General features: G+C 45.5%; 1 protein-coding gene across 6 annotated transcripts in view; it reads right to left on the bottom strand.

The window, feature by feature from the left end:
• Positions 1-19,894, bottom strand: part of unm_hu7910 (un-named hu7910) — a 426,260-nt gene that overhangs the window by 173,115 nt on the left and 233,251 nt on the right. For all 6 annotated transcript variants that reach the window (XM_085993023.1, XM_085993021.1, XM_085993025.1 and 3 more), the window contains one exon: positions 1,975-2,066. In XM_085993023.1, coding sequence (XP_085849149.1) covers positions 1,975-2,066 — 92 coding nt within the window. The remainder of the gene's footprint in view (positions 1-1,974; positions 2,067-19,894) is intronic.

Consider the following 19,894-nt stretch of genomic DNA (forward strand, 5'->3'; position numbering starts at 1 on the left):
AGATCCCCTCTCATTCTTCTGAATTCATGAGAATACAGGCCTAGTTTACTCAATCTCTTCTCATACGACAGTCCCACCATCCTAGGAATCAATCTCGTGACCCTTCGTTGCACTCGCTCTATGGCAAGCATATCCTTCCTTAGGTAAGGAGACCAACATTGTACACAGTACTCCAGGTGTGGTCTCACCAAGGCCCTATATAATTGGAGTAAGACTTCTTTACTCCTGTACTCAAATCCTCTTGTAATGAAGGCCAGCATACCATTTGCCTTCCTAATTGCTTGCTGCACCTGCACATTCACTTTCATGTACAAGGACACCCAGGTCCCTTTGAGCATCTGCATTCCCCAATCTTTCACCATTTAGGTTTTTCTACCAAAGTGGATAACTTCACATTTATCCACATTATAATCCATCTGCCATGTTCTCGCCCACTCACTGAGCCTGTCGAGATCCCCTTGAAGCCTCTTCACATCCTCTTCGCAACTGACACTAGCCACCTAGCTTTGTATCATCAGCAAATTTGGAAATGTTACATTTAGTCCCCTCATCCAAATCATCGATATAGATTGTGAATAACTGGGGCCCAAGCACCAATCCTTGCGGTACCCCACTAGTCACAGCCTGCCATCCTGAAAAAGACCCGTTTATCCCTACTCTTTGTTTTCTGTCTGTTAACCAATTCTCAATCCATGCTGGTATATTACCCCCAATTCCATGTGCCCGAATCTTGTTCATCAACCTCTTGTGTGGGACCTTATCGAAGGCCTTCTGAAAATCCAGATACACCACATCTACCAGTTCTCCTTTGTCTATTCCACTAGTTACATCCTCAAAGAACTCCAATAGGTTTGTCAAACAGGATTTCCCTTTCATAAATCCATGTTGACTCTGCCCAATCTTACTATTAGTTTCTAAGTGCCCAGTTATTGCATCAAAAGGGAAGACAATGCCAATGGATATCTATAGTTGAGTACCGTTTGAGTCAGATCACATGGTCAGGTTGATGCTGCATTTTCCTCCAATTATTGTTAAATAAAAGTCAACATGAGTATGAAGTGGGGAAAGCACTTTATTGCTAACATTAATGAATGGAGAAAAATATTCTCTGGCTTTTCAAAAGGTGGTCAGGATTTTCTGGACTAATGTTCATTAAAATGCACTTGGGGCATAATCTATTGTACGATAACAGAATAAGCAAAAAGATGTCCCCACATTTGGGATATGGATTAACTTAATTGGAGCTTGAATGGTCCAGAGATAACACAAGCTTAGTTTCATGATAGGAAAAGTAAGGTGGCTTTGATTGTGGCAGGGACATTATAATATTATAATAGAAAAAAAGGTTTGTAATCCACTTTTACATCAGATGCTGCGGCTTTGCAGTTATATGCCCCATCAGGTATGGATTGAGCGCTGGTTAGCACTGGAGAAATGGTACAATGTCATGCATAATGCTACAATCACACATGGTGACAGTGCAATGGCTTGTGTGCTGATTCAGAGTGTGGAGCAACAATGATAATTTATACGAGGTTGTACTTTCAGAGAGAGTGAATTCACAAAAAAGATTCTGAAAGCAGGGAAAACTTACTGTGTTTGAGGGTATCACTGCAATTTGCAGAATCCATAAGAAACATTGGAAATTTCTCAGGAACCCTGGTTATAACTGGTGTCCAAAGGTTCTGGAATCACTTCTGTGGCTTCTGACTTTTTCCAAGTTGGTAATAAAAATGTCTAAGTGTAATGGTTTAGTTATTCAAATAGTAGTGAACCAAAATCCCAACAACTGTGCTGCACCTTCATTAATAAAACTATTGCATGCAAAGAAATTCCTACAGAATCATACAGTTAAAAATATTATTGTACTTTTCAGTTATCAACTGGTATTGCTAAAATATTGAATACACATCAGCCAAAGTAGAGTTTCAGTACCTGGTAGACCGGAGACAATATACAGAATTTATAGCTCACCTTTTTGCGTAGCTTTTCAGCAGCATCTAGTTCTGCTTTAATAGTCTTATCGAACTTGTTCAGGAGCTTTGGTTTCTTCTTCTTAGCTGGAACTAATCAAAAGAAAGTTTGCAAAATCTGTATGGTGCACATATTCCCAAAAGTAAATGAGTGATATGCCTCTCAAAAGTAATTATAATTTCTTTGACAAAAGCAGGGCTCTGAATTTCCACAGGGGTTCTCATGATGATCTGTCAAAACTTATGCAGGAGATTGCTAGAACCTCCAGAGATATCGTATCAACGGCTGAAAATGGCTGTTTATGCTTTTCTCTAGGTATTTTCCACTAATCTTTTGCCCAAATTATGATGGGACAACCTCCATGGAAATTTGGGGCCTATATTCTGGAAAAATAAGGGCCAATTCATAGCATGATTCAACACAGAAAGAAGCCATTCAGCCCATCATGCCTGTGCTGGCTCTTTGAAAGACCTATTCAATTAGTCCAACTCCCCTGCCCTTTCCCCACAGCCCTGCAATTTTTTTCTCCATCAAGTATTTATCCAATTCTCTTTTGAAAGTTATTATTGAATCTATTTCCACCACCCTTTCAGGCAGTGTGTTCCAGATCATCATAACGCGCTGCGTAAAAAATTTTTCTCCTGGTCTCGCTTCTGGTTCTTTTGTTAATGACCTTCTCCTCTGGTTACCAAGCCTTCTGCCACTGGAAACAGTTTCACCTTATTTACTCTATCAAAACCCTTCATCATTCTAAACACCTCTTAAATCTCTCCTTAATCTTCTCTGCTCAAAGGAGAACAACCTCAGCTCCTCTAGTCTCTCCATGTAACTGAAGTCCCTCATCCCTGGTACCATTCTGGTAAATCTCCCTTGCACTCACTCTAAGGCCTTGTCATCCTTCCCTAGTGTGTGCGCAGAATTGGCCACAATACTCCAGCTGGAGTCTAACCAGTGATTTATAAAGGTTTAGCATAATTCCCTTGTTGTTGTATTCTATTAATCTGTTTATAAAGCCCAGGATCCCCCGTATGCATTTTTTTTTTTAAACTGTCTTCTCAACATGTTATGCGACCTCAAAGATTTGTGTGTGAACCCCCAGATCTCTCTATTCCTGAAACCCCTTTAAAATTCTACCATTTTGTTTATATTCCTACCAAAATGCATCACTTCGCTGTGTTAAATTTCATCTGCCATGTGTATTCCCATTTCACCAGTCTGTCTATGTCCCCCTGAAGTCTGTTACTATCCTTTTGTGTCATCTGCAAACTTTGAAATTATGCCAAGTATAATTTAAATTCAGTGAATTAAATAAATCTGGAATAAAAAGCTAGTATCAGTAATGGTGACCATGAAACTATTGGATTGTTGTAAAACCCATCTGGTTCACTAATGTCCTTTAGGGAAGGAAATCTGCCGTCCTTACCTGGTCTGGCCTATATGTGACTCCAGACCCACAGCAATGTGGTTGACTCTTAACTGCCCTCTGAAATGGCCTAGCAAGCTACTCAATTGTAACAAACCGGTACGAAAAACAATAAGAATAAAACTGGACGGACGACCCGGCATCGACCTAGGCTTCGGACATGACAACTGAACACTCAGCCTAGTCGACCCTGCAAAGTCCTCCTCGTTAACATCTGGGGACCTGTGCCAAAATTGGGAGAGCTGTCCCACAGACTAGTCAAGCAACAGCCTGACTTAGTCATACTCACAGAATCATACATTTCAGCCAATGTCCCAAACTCTTTCATCACCGGCAGGACAGACCCACCAGAGGTGGCGGCACAGTGGTATACCGTTGGGAGGGAGTGGCCCTGGGAGTCCTCAACATTAACTCTGGACCCCATGAAGTCTCATAGCTTCAGGTCAAGCATGAGCAAGGAAACCTCCTGCTGATTACCACCTACCGTCCTCTCTCAGCTGAGGAATCAGTACTCCTCCATGTTGAACACCACTTGGAAGAAGCACTGAGGGTAGCAAGGGCACAGAATGTATTTTGAGTGGGGGACTTCAATGTCCATCACCAAGAGTGGCTCGGTAGCACCACTACTGAGCGAGCTGACTGAGTCTTGAAGGACATAAGTTGCCAGACTGGGCCTGCGGCAGGTGGTGAGAGAACCAACACGAGGGAAAAACATACTTGACCTTGTCCTCACCAATCTGCCTGTCGCAGATTCATCTATCCACGACAGTATTGGTAGGAGTGACCACCGCACAGTCATTATGGAGACGAAGTCGCTTCTACACCCTCCATCATGTTGTGTGGCACTACCACTGTGCTAAATGGGATAGATTCAGAACAGATCCAGCAGCTCAAAACTGGGCATCCATGAGGTGCTGTGGGCTATCAGCAGCAGCAGAATTGTATTCCACCACAATCTGTAACTTCATGGCCCAGCATGTCCCTCACTCTACCATTACCATCAAGCCAGGGGACCAATCCAGGCTAAATGAGGAGTGCAGAAGAGCATGCCAGGAGCAGCACCTTGCATACCTAAAAATGAGCTGCCAACCTGGGGAAGCTGCAACACAGGACTGCATGCATGCTAAACAGCAGATGCAGCATGCTATAGTAAGAGCCAAGCAATTCCACAATCAACGGATCAGATCTAAGCTCTGCTGTCCTGCCACATCCAGTCGTGAATGGTGGTAGACAATTTAACAACTAATGTGAGGAGGAGGATCCAAGAATATCATCATCCACAATGATGGCAGAGCCCAGCATGCAAGTGCAAAAGACAAGGCTGAAGCGTTTGTAACCATCTTCAGCCAGCAGTGCCAGGTGGATGATCCATACTAGCCTCCTCCTGAGGTTCCCACCATCATAGAAGTTAGTCTTCAGCCAAGTTAATTCACTTAACGTGTTATTAAGAAACAGCTGAGCGCACTGGATACAGCAAAGGCGATGGGCCGTGACAGCAACCCAGCTATCGTGCTGAAGACTTGTGCTTGAGAACTAGCTATGCCTCTAGCCAAGCTATTCCAGTACAGCTACAACACGAGCATCTACACGACAATGTGGAAAACTGCCCAGGTATGTCTGTCCACAGAACAAATCCAATCCAGCCAATTACCACCCCATCAGCAAAGTGATGGAAGGTGTTATCGACAGTGCTATCAAGTGGCAATTACTCGCCAATAACCTGCTCACTGATGCTCGGTTTGGGTTCCGCCAGGACCACTCGGCTCCAGACCTCATTACAGCCTTGGTCCAAACATGGACAAAAGAGCTGAATCCCAGAGAAGAGGTGAGAGTGACTGCCCTTGACACCAAGACAGCATTTGACCGAGTGTGGTATCAAGTAGCCCTAGTAAAATTGAAGTCTATGGGAATCAGGGGGAAAGCTCTCTACTGGTTGGAGTCATACCTAGCACAAAGGAAGATGGTTGTGGTTATTGGAGGTCGATCATCTCATCCCCAGGAGATCACTGCAGGAGTTCCTCAGGGCAGTGTCCAAAGCCCAATCAACTTCAGCAGTTTTATCAATGACCTTCCCTCCATCATAAGGTCAGAAGTGGGGATGCTCGCTGATGATTGCGCAGTGTTCAGTTCAGTTCCATTCGCAATTCCTCACATAATGAAGCAGTCCGTGCCCGCATGCAGCAAGACCTGGACGACATTCAGGCAAGTAACATCACACAACACAAGTCCCAGGCAATGACTATCTCCAACAAGCGTGAGTCTAACCACCGCCCCTTGACGTTCAACGGCATTACCATTGCCAAATCCCCCATCAGCAACATCCTGGGGGGGTCACCATTGACCTGAAACTTAACTGGACCAGCCACATAAATACTGCGCTCAGAAAAATTGCCTTGACTAGTATGTTCTTGGCCCAACTAGGAAGGAGACACATAAATGTGTGCAGGAGAATTTTCTTGACCAGTATGTTCTTGGCCCAACTAAGAAGGAGGCATTGCTGGATCTGGTGCTGGATGAGGTGGGCCAGGTCGAGCAAGTGTCTGTGGGAGAACACTTGGGTACGAGTGATCACCGTATCATAAGATTTAGATTAGCAATGGAGAGGAGCAAGGAACAATCTAGAGTGGAACTTCTAAACTGGAATAGGGCTAACTTCAATGGGATGCAAAATGGTCTAGCCAGGGTAAAATGGAGCCAAAGACTGACAGGAAAAACTGTAACAGAACAATGGGTGATCTTTAAGGAGCAAATGTTCCAGGTACAGTCTAGGTATACTCCAACATGAGGGAAGGGTAAAGGAACAAAAGCAAGGGCTCCTTAGATGACGAGGGAGATAGAGAAGATGATGAAACAAAAAAAGGTGTATGATGCATGTCAGGTGAATTCTTCAAGGGAGAACCAGACCAAATACAATAAGTTGAGAGGGGAAGTGAAGATGAAAATAAGATTGGCAAAGAGAGAATGTGAGAGTAAAATGGCAGTTAACATAAAAGGGAACCCAAAAATCTTCTACCGGCATGTAAACAGTAAGCAGATAGTAAGAGGCGGGGTGGGGCCTATTAGGGACAAAGAAGGTGATATATGCTTAGAGGCACAGGGCAAGGCTAGAATACTCAATGAGTACTTTGTATCGGTGTTTACTAAGGAGGTGGATGCTGACAAAATATCGGTAGAAGAGGAAAAGGTAGAAGCAATGGAAGGGGTGAAAATTGATAGACAGGATGTACTAGAAAGGCTGGGTATGCTTAGAGTGGACAAGTCGCCTGGTCCAGATGGCTTGCATCCCACGTTGCTAAGGGAATTGGGGGAGGAGATAGCGGAAGGGCTTTCCATAATTTTCCAATCTTCCCTAGGTGCGGGGGAGGTGGCTGAGGATTGGAAAATGGCAAATGTGACACTGTTGTTCAAGTAAGGGTGTAAGGACAATCCTACTAACTACAGGCCGGTCAGTTTAACATCAGTGGTGGGTAAAGATTTAGAAACAATAAGCAAGGAAAAAATTAACGGGCACGTGGAGAGGTTTAAGCTAATTAAGGAGAGCCAACACGGATTTGTAAAAGGCAGAACATGTTTGACCAATCTAATTGAATTTTTTGATGAAGTAACAGGGAGGATTGATGAAGGGAATGTTGTCTACATGGATTTGAGGAAGGCGTTTGACAAAGTACCACATAGAAGGCTGGTTAACAAAATTGAGGCTCATGGAATAGGTGGGTCAGTGGCAGCGTGGATAAGGAATTGGCTTAAGGACAGAAAACAGCGAGTTGTGGTAAATGGCTGTTTTTCAGACTCAAGAATGGTAAACAGTGATGTTCCCCAAGGGTCAGTGCTGGGCTCACTGCTTTTTTTTGATATAAATTACCTGGATATTGGAATACAGAGTAGAATTTCTAAATTTGCCGATGACACCAAACTTGGGGGTATTGCAAACAGTGAGAATGATACCAATCGACTGCAACAGGACATAGAAAGGCTAGCAGAATGGGCAGACAAATGGCAGATGGAATTTAATACAGAGAAGTGTGAGGTGATGCATTCTGGCAGAAGGAACAGGGAGCGCCAATATTCACTTAATGGCACAGTTTTAAAGAATGTGCAGGGACAGAGGGACCTGGGAGTTAATGTGCATAGGTCCCTGAAGGTGGCAGGACATATTGAGAGAGTGGTTAGCAACGCATATGGGATCTTGGGCTTCATAAATAGAGGTATTGAGTACAAAAGTAGAGAAGTTATGCTGAACCTTTATAAAGCGATGGTTAGGCCACAACTGGAGTACTGCATCCAGTTCTGGTCACCATACTTTAGGAAGGATCTGAAGGCCCTTGAGAGGGTGCAGAGGAGATTTACCAGAATGGTTCTGGGGATGGGGGATCTTGGTTACAAGGACAGGTTGGAGAAGCTGGATTTGTTTTCATTAGAGCAAAGGAGGTTGAGGGGTGATTTGATAGAGGTGTACAAGATTATGACGGGTTTGGATAGGCTAGACAGGGAAAGGCTGTTCCCACTAGTTGATAGTACAAGGGCTAGGGAACACGGGCTAGGGAACACAGATTTAAGGTTTTGGGCAAGAGATACAAGGGGGATGTGAGGAAAAACTTTTTTACGCAGCGAGTGGCGAGGACCTGGAACTCGCTGCCGACGGAAGTGGTGGAAGCGGAGACACTCAATGTTTTCAAGGGGAGGCTGGATAGGCACTTGAGGGCAATAAACTTGCAGGGCTGCGGGGAAATGGGACTGACTGGATTGCTCTACAGAGAACCGGCACGGACTTGATGGCCAAATGGCCTCCTTCTGTGCCGTTATGACTATGGGCTGGATTTTATCAATGGAGGCGAGTAGGAGGCGGGATTCACACTTTTGGGGTTGTAGTCCCACCCCCATCGAGTTGTGGCCAACCCACTCGATTTTCCCGATTGACCTTGTTGAGCCCACACAGCGGGCTCAGCAGGCCAATTAAGGCCACCCGGCAACGGTGATGTCACAGATTGACATTTCATCTGTCAAGAGCTTTTGACAGATGAAATATCAACATTTGACAGCTCTTTGAAGCTGTCAAACACTGACAATTTGTACTCTAAATTAATTCCTTCCTCTCAGGCTGATTTAGAGATCTCTCCAGAACAGAAAGCAGAGGCTGCAACTTTTGACAGCTCGTGACCATTCTGCTTTCTGTGCCGGTGGGCTGAGGGACTCCCGAGACCTGAAGGAAGGAAACCTGCATTAGTAAGTAAAGGTAAGTAAAACCTATTTAAACACTTTACACACACCAAACACACTTACCTCTGCACTCATGCACCCATCACTCACCTGAACACTGGACATCTCGAACCCGCCAAGTCCTTCAGCCCGACGGTCCGCCTCGCTAATTTGGCGTGGTTTGGAGCAGTCGGGCAGCCCACACATCAGGGATAAAAATAGGGATTAGGCTATAAACTGCCTGTTAACTACCTGTTAACAGACAGTTAATTGGCACTAATCCCCTTCCCGCCTCGGGGAGGCGGCTCCCAGCACAGGTCGGGTACCCGCCTCCTGGGAAGCGGGCATAGAGGCGGGTTGGGGGCGGGATGGGTTCGTGCCCCCAGATTTCGCGATTTTAACACCCCACACGCCTCCATTTCCACCTCCATGGCCCTGGGAAATTCTAGCCCTATGACTCTAAAGGATCATCTGGAGAAGAGTGGTCATAATATGATAAGTATTTCACTCTCAAACCCAATGTGAAATTCTAAGTCCAAAACGAGAATCTTAAACTTAAATAAAGCCAATTACATAGGTATGAAGGGCGAATTGGCCACAGTAGATTGGGAAATTAGATTAAAAGGTCTTACAGTAGATAAGCAGTGGCAGACATTTAAAGAAATATTCCAAAATTCTCAATGAATATACAGGAAGCTCTTTGGTATCCGGCACCGACGGGACCGGCATGTTGCCGGTTGATCAAAAATTCCGGATGACGGAGAGGGTTATCTACCAAGGCTATTTTTAACAAAAAAAAAATTAAAAAATCAAGAAATGTGCAGTATACAGTAATTGGGTACTCACCTACAGAATGTTGTGTTAAATGGATGGTGGAAGATGCTTGATTAAGTACAGTACTGCCAGTTGAGGGTAATGCAATGCAATGACTACCAGCAGCGTGGAAGACACACAGTACCCCTGTAAAATGGCAGATCAGAAGAGACTACCGGCAGCGCGGGAGAGTCAGACTTCTCTGTTATTGAGGTGTTCCGACTTCCGACAGCGCCGAGAAGCTGAGTAGTGGCAGTTTGGAGAACTACCCCCACTGACTAACTCGGCCACCGCGGGAGACTCGGACTCGGCAACATTGCCGGTTATTGAGGTGTTGTTTTCGGAGTGAGAATTTTGCCGGTTAATAGGGAATTCCGGATACTTAGATGCCATTTAAACGAGAGTTTCCTGTACATTCAATTGAGAAATAAAAACTCCACGGGAAAGGTGATCCATTCGTGGCTAACTAAAGAAGTTAAGGATAGTACTAGATTAAAAGAGGCTTATAATGTTGCAAAGAATAGCAGTAAGCAAGAAATATAAGAACAGATCGTAAGAGCTTCTACAAGTATGTAAAATGGAAGAGGGTAGCAAAAGTCGCTCAGAGGCAGAGACAGGAGAAAAGTACTAGAGAAACAAATGGGACTAAAAGCCGACAAATCCTCTGGACCTGATGGCCTAAATCCAAGGGTTCTAAAATTGGTGGCTACAGAGATAGTGGATGCATTGGTTGTGACCTTCCAAAAATCCATCGATTCTAGAAGGATCCCAGCAGATTGGAAGATAGCAAATGTAACCCCGCTATTCAAGAAAGGAGGGAGATAGAAAACAGGGAACTACAAGCCAGTTAGCTTGACATCAGTTGTTGAGAAAACGTTGGAATCCATTAGTAAGGAAGTGGTAAAAGGGCATTTAGAAAATCATAATTTGATTAGGCAGAGTCAACATGATTTTATGAAAGGGAAATCGTGTTTAGCAAATTTATTAGAGCTTTTTTGAGGATGTAACTAGCAGGGTAGCAAAAGAAGAACCAGTGGATGTACTGTAGTATATTTGCATTTCCAAAAGGCATTTGATAAGGTGCCACATAAAAGTTAAGGGCATATGGGGTTGGGGGGTAATATATATTAGCATGGATAGAGGATTGGTTAATAGACAGAAAACAGTACGGTTGAACGGGTCATTTTCGGGATGGTGGGCTGTAACTGGTGGGGTGCCGCAAAGATCAGTGTTTGGCCCTCAGCTATTTATAATTTATGTTAATGACTTAGATGAAGGGATGATCAAAAGCTAGGTGGGAATGTAAACTGTGAGGAATACACAAAGAGCCTGCAAAGGGATATAGACCAAGTTACGTGAGTGAACAATAAGGTGGCAGATGGAGTATAATGTGAGGAAATGTGTGGTTATTCACATTGGTAGGAAGAATAGAATGGTGAGAAACTATTAAATGTTGTTTAGAGAGATTTAGATGTCCTTGTACAGGAAACACAGAGTTAGCATGCAGGTGCAGCAAGCAATTAGGAAGGCAAATGGCATGTTGGCCTTTAATGTAAGGGGTTTGGAGTACAAGAGTAAGGAAGTCTTGCTACAATTATACATGGCTTTGGTGACACCACACCTGGAGTACTGTGTACAGTTTTGCTCTCCTCATCTGAGGAAGGATATACTTGCCTTAGAGGCAGTGGAACGAAGGTTCACTAGATTGATTCGTTGGGTTATCCTATGAGGCAAGATTGAGCCTATACTCTCTGGCGTTTAGAAGGAGGAGAGGTTGAAACATACAAAATTCTGAGGGGGATTGACAGGGTAGATACTGAGAGGTTCTTTCCCCAGGCTGGTGAGTCTAGAACTAGGGGGCATAGTCTCAGGTTAATTTCTTCACTCCGAAGGTTGTGAATCTTTGGAATTCTCTACCCTAAAGGGCTGTGGATGCTGAATCGTTGCGTATATTCAAGGCTGAGATAGATAGATTTTTGGACTCTAGGGGAATCAAGGGATACGGAAATTGGGCGGGAAAGTGTTGAGGTCGAAGATCAGCCATGACCTTATTGAATAGCGGAGCAGGCTCAAGAGGGCGTATGGCCTACTCCTGCTCCTAATTCTTATGTTCTTATTTTCTTAAATGACTAGATCATCCATTTTAGGCATTGTTTGAGGAACAAATGTTGCCCAGGACACTGGAAGAACTCCCCTGCTCTTCTTCAAAATAGTGCTATGGGATCTTATATGTCCACCTGAGAGGGCAGACATGGACCCAGTTTAACATCTCATTCTACAGATGGCATCTCCAACAGTTCTGCACTCCCTCAGTACTGGACAGAAATGTCAGCCTAGATTATGTGCTCAAGTCTCTGGAGTGGGCCTTGACCCATGACCTTACGACTCAGCGGTCAGAGTAGTACCACTGAGCCAAGGCTGTTACGCAAGAAAGTTGAAGAACTCCCATTTTCACAAATTGCATTGAGGAAAACAGTGCCCGAGTTCAAACAAAGCACAGAATACCTAGCTTCGGACCTACTCTTGTTGCCACAGTATTTATGTGGCTGGTCCAGTTAAGTTTCTGGTCAATGGTGATCCCCAGGATGTTGATGGTGGGGGATTTGGCGATGGAAATACCGTTGAATGTCATGGGGAGGTGGTTTAACACCACTAACAGTTTCCAGTTTCCTGGCCCCAACCATCTCCTTTTCACTATGGACATCCAATCCCTCTACACCTCCATCCCCCACCAGGATGGCCTGAGGGCGCTCCGCTTCTTCCTTGAACAGAGGCCCAACCAGTCCCATTCCACCACCACCCTCCTCCACCTGGCTGAACTTGTTCTCACATTGCATAACTTCTCCTTTGACTCCACTCACTTCTTCCAAATTAAAAGTGTTGCTATGGGAGCCCGCACGTTCCGAGCTATGCCTGTCTTTTCGTGGGATATGTGAACATTCTTTATTCCAGTTCTACTCGGGTCCCCCCCCCCCGGTATACTGATGACTGTATCAGTGCCGTTTCGTGCTCTCGCCCTGAACTAGAAAATTTCATTCACTATGCTTCCAATTGCCACCCTTCCCTCACCTTAACATGGTCCATCTCCAACTTTTCCCTTCCCTTCCTCGACTTCTCTGTCTCCTTTTCTGGGGATAGGTCATCGAAAACATCCACTATAAGCCCACTAACTCCCACAGCTACCTGGACTACACTGCCTCCTAATCCGCTTCCTGTAAGGACTCTATTCCATACTCCCAGTTTCTCAGTCTCCTTTGCATCTGTTCGGATGATGCCACTTTCCAAACTAGTGCTTCCAATATGTCTTCCTTTTTTCCTCAAATCGAGGATTCCCCTCTACCGTGCTTGACATGGCCCTAGACTGTGTCAGTTCCATTTCCCGTACTTCTGCTCTCATCCCTTCCCATCCCTTCCAGAATCACGATAGCCTCCACATTCAATGGATCATCCTCCGCCATTTCCGCCACCATATGATCCCACCACCAAACACATCTTCCCCTCCCCTCCCCTTTCAGCATTCAGAAAGGACCGCTCCCTCCGCAACACCCTGGTCCACTCCTCAATCACCGCCAACATGCCCTCCCCTTCCCACGGCACCTTCCAGTGCAAGCGCAGGAGATGCAACACCTGCCCTTTTACCTCCTCCCTTCCCACCGTCCAGGGCCCAAAACACTCCTTCCAGGTGAAACAGCGATTTACTTGTACTTCGTGCAATTTAGTATACTGTATTTGCTGCTCACGATGTGGTCTCCTCTACACTGTAGAAACCAACGCAGATTGGGTGACCGCTTTGCGGAACACCTCAATTCAGTCCGTAAGCATGATCCCGAGCTGCCGGTCACTTTAATTCTGTTCCACTTCCACTCTGACATTTAATCACTCCTGCCTTCCACCCTCTCGCAGACCTTCCCTTTTGTTCTTTCCTCCCCTCCCCTTTCCCTGCCGCTGCACTGAAATCTGATACATCTCTAACTTTTTCCAGTTCAGACGAAAGGTTATCGACCTGAAACGTCAACTGTGTTTCTCTCTCCACAGATGCTGCCTGACCTGCTGAGTATTTCCAGCATTTTCTGTTTTTATTTCAGATTTCCAGCATCCACAGTATTTTGCTTTTGTATGGGTAACCTAGGTCTGGTACTTAAATACTTCCACATAAATACTGTGGCAACAAGAGCAGGTCAGAGGCTAGGTATTCTGCGGTGAGTGTCTCACCTCCTGACTCCCCAAAGCCTTTCCACCATCTACAAGGCACAAGTCAGGAGTGTGATAGAATACTCTCCACTTGCCTGGATTAGTGCAGCTCCAACAACACTCAAGATGTTCGGCACCATCCAGGACAAAGCGGCCCCCGCTTGATTGGCACCCCTTCTACCACCTTAAACATTCACTCCCTCCACCACCGGCACACTGTGGCTGCAGTGTGTACCATCTACAAGATGCACTGCAGCAACTCACCAAGGCTTCTTTGGCAGCACCTCCCAAACCCACGACCTCTTCCACCTAGGACAAGGGCAGCAGACACATGGGAACACCACCACTTCCAAGTTCCCCTCCATGTCACACACCATCCTGACTTAGAAGTATATCACCGATCCTTCATCATTGCTGGGTCAAAATCCTGGAACTCCCTCCCCAACAGCAATGTGGGAGTACCTTCGCCACATGGACTGCTGCGGTTCAAGAAGGCGGCTCACCACCACCTTCTCAAGGGCAATTAGGGATGGGCAATAAATGCTGGCCTTGCCAGCGACGCCCACATCCCATATACGAATAATTAAAAAAAATCCCCCCCAAGAGTTTTGCAATACTCCCACAACCCATGACCCCCATTTCCCCAGTACTACCACATGCCTGTATGACACGATGAACAAAACAAGCATTGGATGCAGTGTTTATATGTACTAGTGCATCTCCTATTGGCCTTGTACAGTGCAGATTCACCAGAATCATACCATGCTAAATGATGAGGGCAGGTTGCATCGACTAGGCTGGTATTCCCGAGTATAGAAGACTGTGGGGTGATATAATTGAGGTGTTTAAGATGATTAAAGGAGTTGATAGGGTAGATAGAAACTATTTCCTCTGGTAGAGGAGTCTAGAACAAGGGGGTATAACCTTAAAATTACAGCTAGGCTGTTCAGGGGTGGTCAGGAAGCACTTCTTCACACAAAGGTTAGGTGAAGTCTGGAGCTCTTTCCCCCAAAAAGCTGTTGAAGCTAGGCGAATTGAAAACTTTATAACTACAATTGATAGATTTTTGTTAGGCAAGAGTATTAAGAGTTACGGAACCAAGTTGGGTAGATGGAGTTATGATACAGATCAGCCATGGTCTAACTGAATGGTGGAACAGGCTCGAGGGGCTGAATGGCCTACTCCTTTTGCTATGTATATGATTCAATCGGCTATGAGAGAAATTTGCCTAAAATTTGGATTAGTTTTGACTGTGATTAAATATGGCAGACAGGAAATGCACACAGAAGTAGAGTTTGGAAAGCTACATAGTTAGATAGAAGGATTGAATGTTTCAGTAACAAAATGCAAGCCGAAATCTCAAAAAGCAGGCTGAGTGATTACTGAATATCCTAGCGCAGTCAGTAATCTCAGGATTGAAAATGTTGACTAATTTATCTAGATATACAGTAGTAGGTTCTATCTGCAAATGTGGCAAGATAAGTTATTGTAGGATCAATTGTTGGATTCCTTTGAGGCTCTCCAAAAAGCAATGCTGTGAACTTCTAAGAACTTTCCCTAGAGATTGACCAGAAAATCTCCAATCACCAATATATGTTGGAAAGGAGACCACACTCCTCGTATCAACTGCAGATTGCGGCAAAGTTTCTGTAATCTATAAAATGTTATCTATAAAAACCAAGCGCTCTCTTTGATAGTCAGATTAATTTGCACAATTTGAAAATGGTTAACCCTAATGGCTTTGGTAAACGACAGCCCTCACCTGGACTATGCTCTGGGAATGCATCCTCTCCCTTGGGGTCTGCAGCTTCTCTATCTTCTTATGCAAGGCTCTTGCAGCAGATTGGTGTTTTGTTATACTGTATTTGTATACAGAATGTTTTTTCCACTCTCATAGGTATAGTATAATACAGACAAAACTTAACTTAGTAATTATTTTTGTAAATAATGAAATTTAAGAATACATTTGCCATCCCTGAGCTTTAACATTAAAAGAGCACAAATAATAATATATTCCACTCCAAGTTGATGGTGGCATTCTTTTCTGCCCTCCAATTTCTTTCTGGCACTCCTCTCGCTCTCCTCCTCCTATTGATGTTGCTTTTGTTTTTCTCCTCTCCTTAATTCACACTGTATTCTTTTCTCTTCCACCATTTAGGCTGACAGTCTTCACCTGTGCTAAGCACCGTTCTAGAGCTTCAATTTCCTAACTCCAGCACCATTTTCATATCTTAAACTCCACTCCCCCCCCCCCCCCCCAAACAACATCCTCCCCTCCCAGCTGCTGCTCCCCTCTCTTGCTGCTGTATCTGCAAGTGATTTAGTGTTACCACACATTATGGCAGGAATTTTCATGAGATCAGGATTCAATGCAGCAGGAGACAACTGTCGCCAGTGGCAGTAGGTGAGAGGGAGGGCAGGGGGGGGTGGGGGGTGCAAGAGAGCCAAGAGTGGCGGACCATGTTTGCAGGCAGAATAGCCCAACCTCACAGGCTAAATCCACATAGTTTGCACATCTTTGGCCTAGAGTATCTGCCCTCTTAGTGGGAGAAGAATATTGAATAGCAAGAGATAGAAAAAAATTGGTACAGAACAGTCAGTGTTAATGTTTATATACGCAATGATTTACTCAGAAATAGCTGGTCCTAAAATAAATTAAGTTCTTATATACAATTATTGCACTTATGGTACACACTGCCATGATGGTGATGACAGGATTTGCAGACCAAATCCTGCACATCATGCGTCACTTGGACACATGAATCATTTACCAGATGATGAGCACAATCCCTCTGGATGGCTGATTCAGATTAATTTCTCTCCAGTAATTAAACGGACTTACACTGGAGTTACTTCTTAAATCACAGTGGTGTCGTACCACATCTGCATGTGCTGTAACTTTCATTTATTTTGACATGAAAATTAACCAACTCTGAAAATCAAAGCTTTATGCAAATCAAAGCTTAATTTGGTGACACACTAAATTAGTTTGGGCTTGTATCAAGGGTGTTTAATTAACTACTAAAATTATACAAGTGCTTAACCCCTTCACTACTGGACTTTTAAATACTCCAGTATTCCTTTCAGTTAAATTTCAACAACAGTCAGAAATCAGCTGATTTGTGTACATTCAGGCTGAACTGCATGTGACTTATTTAATTAAAACAATTTAAACTGAGAATAATGTACATTCTTTTTCTGAGCTTTCAATTTCGGTGAATAAACAGCTTATTAAGAGAAATCATATGAGAAATTACAACCAATAAAGATATTTTTAAAAATTGCAATCTTAGCTTGGATTACAAATATGTCCTTGGTTTCAAACAAGGAACAACTCTAGCAAGATTTTGGGGTCATTTCACTTAGAGTAGAAGAAACACAGAGGAGAGGGACGAACTTCGAAATATTAAATAATGTTATTGTTAATTGCTGTGTTCATTAAGGTAAGGAGAATCAGTGCTGGAGAGTGGGACATTCTCTACTTGGGTGCCCAGAGCTCACACTAAGTTTTCACAAGCTAAGTGTAGCACAGCCAAATGTAGTACTGTACTTCTCCTTTTCTGCCTAACAATTACAAGTTTCCCCATCAGATATCCTTATGGTCTCTCTAGCTTTTATATTTACACACAGCTTCATCTAGTTTCAGGATCCTGATGTACACAAGGAGTCTTTTCTCTGTAAGCATGCTGGGCTCCCCTTTTTTCAGAGCTCTATGGAGAACAAACGCATGGCAACAGCTCCCCATGTTTACATTACTAAAACCAGATTCCTACCTCAACATTTTGATGATGCCACTGGGTTAAGGGAGCCGGGAATGTTTGTGTTACACAATGCATTCAACAAATAGAGGCTGGATTTCCCTTAGTCAGTTGCACTCATGTAGTGTGAACGAGACAACAAATTTACGGACAGTTATGTACATTGTGTTCACATTCATCAGATAATGGATTGATACCGTGCATCTTGACATCACATTATACTCATTTGTGCTACTATTTATGTAAATATAGTCTGATAACTCGGACTGTAAATCTGCGGTAGTAGGTACAGCATGTGTGACCAGTCCATACAGGCTGCAAACAACAGGTCGTTCCAGTTTCATACAAAACTCAAAGCCCTTGGCCACAAATGAGAGTTGGCACAAGATACATGTCTGTACATGCACAGTGGTTTCCTAATTTGAGAAAGCCAGAGGGCCCATTCTGCCTGGCAAGTATAACATATGAACAGTGGCATTAGAGTGATTGGCAGATTAGATAGCAACCTCCTGTTGAAACCTAAGAGTTAAGAGTTGGAAGCAATTGCAGAAAATTGGAGACATGCCATCTACAGGGAACTGCCCAAAAAGGAAGGAATTGTGGCGACACGCCACCACTGGACATAATCCGCTCACGGCGGCACGGACAGTTTAAGCAGACGCCCCCAGCCAGGGGCCCTTTCCTCCAGCAACTTGTTTCCCGCAGGGACAGGCTGCCGGGAGCACTTCCTGTCTGGGGAGTGGTGTGGAGATGCTCCGGAGTTGGACTGGGGTGGACAAATGTAAGAAGTCACACGACACCAGGTTATAGTCCAACAGCTTTATTTGAAATCACAAGCTTTCGGAGCGCTGCTCCTTCTTCAGGTGAAGTGGAGAAATGCATAAAGACACAGCTTATATAGTCAGAGAATCATGTCAGATGTTTACAGGTAACCTTTCCTGACTGACCTGTTTGGACACCATTCACACCTTTGACTGCTGTGATTATCTCTCTGCCGAGGTGTGATTAATGGCAGTTGGAAAGGTTACCTGTAAACATCTGACATGATTCTCTGACTATATAAGCTGTGTCTTTATGCATTTCTCCACTTCACCTGAAGAAGGAGCAGTGCTCCGAAAGCTTGTGATTTCAAATAAAGCTGTTGGACTATAACCTGGTGTTGTGTGACTTCTTACATTTGTCTGGGGAGTATTTAAGTGGTTGCGCGGGCTTTTCCAGTTTCTGTTTGCCATGGGGTTGATTAAAGCAGTTGTGTTTCACCAACTCTGGTCTCGACTCCCACGTTTGCCGCGGTATCTCAACACCGGTGACCCCGACGCTCAGGACGAATCCTAAGCTAGCATGGCGGATACAAACGCAGTCACGGTTAAACTACCGGACTTTTGGGAGAACCTGGCCGAGGCCTGGTTCGTTCAAGCCGAGTCCAGATTCCGGCTGAAAAACATTACAGTCGACGCCACGAAGTACGACTACCTCGTCGCCTCTCTCACCTACGCCACAGTCCCCAAGGTTTGGGCAGCGCTGCAGGATCCACCAGTGGAAGGCAAGTACGAACATCTGAAGGCCGCGCTCCTTAAAAAATTTCAAGCGTCCTCTTACCAGCGCAACTGCCAACTCCTCGACCTCCCCGGCCTTGGTGACGCTTCACCGTCGGATCTGCTTTCCCACATGCTGTCCCTCTCGGACGACAAAAACCCCGGCGCCCTCTTTCGCACGCTTTTCATTCGGTAGCTCCCCGCCAGCATCCGCCCGCTCATTGTGGAGTCTGGCTCCACGGACCTGAATGAGATAGCCGCAAAGGCCGACCGGCTGCTCTCTGCGCAGACCGCCCGCGACGTCGCGCCCGACCTCACGGCAACGACCACGCGGTCTCCCCGGCCCACGAGGCCCGACCGCCCTACCACTCCGGGTCACTGCTACTACCACACCCGTTTTGGTACTAGGGCCAAACGCTGCACGCCACTGTGCACTTTCAAACCCCCCCCCGCACCGGCCCCCACGATGGCCGCGGGGCAAAAGGGGCCTCTACTGTACGTCACCGACGACAGCACCAACCGCCGCTTTCTGTGCGACACAGGGGCCCAGCACAGCATCACCCCCGCCTCCGCCCTCGAAATCCAACGCGGCGCACGGGGTATCATGCTGGCCGCAGCCAATGGCTCTGACATCCGCACATACGGCACCCGCATGGTCACGCTCGACCTCGCAGGCCGCCGCTACCGCTGGGAGTTCCTCACAGCCAGGGTCCTCTGCCCACTCATCGGCGCCGACTTCCTACTCGCCCACGGCCTCCTTGTCGACATTCCGAGGCACCGCCTCGTCGACATCAATGCTATGGCCCCCATCCCTGGCGCATTCACCCCGGCCCGTTCGGCCGGCCTGACGACCTACTGCCTCGCCAGAGCCACGGACGACTACTCGGCACTTCTAGCCGGGTTTCCCGCCCTCACTAACCCGACCTTTTCGGCCAAAGCCGCCAAACACGGTGTGGAGCACTATATCCCCACCACCGGCCCCCCGGTTTCTGCCCACGCCCGCA

The sequence above is a fragment of the Somniosus microcephalus genome, chromosome 7, assembly GCF_052327205.1.
Source record: "Somniosus microcephalus isolate GS21.2 chromosome 7, FLI_Smic_1.0, whole genome shotgun sequence".
Classification (NCBI taxonomy): Eukaryota; Metazoa; Chordata; class Chondrichthyes; order Squaliformes; family Somniosidae; genus Somniosus; species Somniosus microcephalus.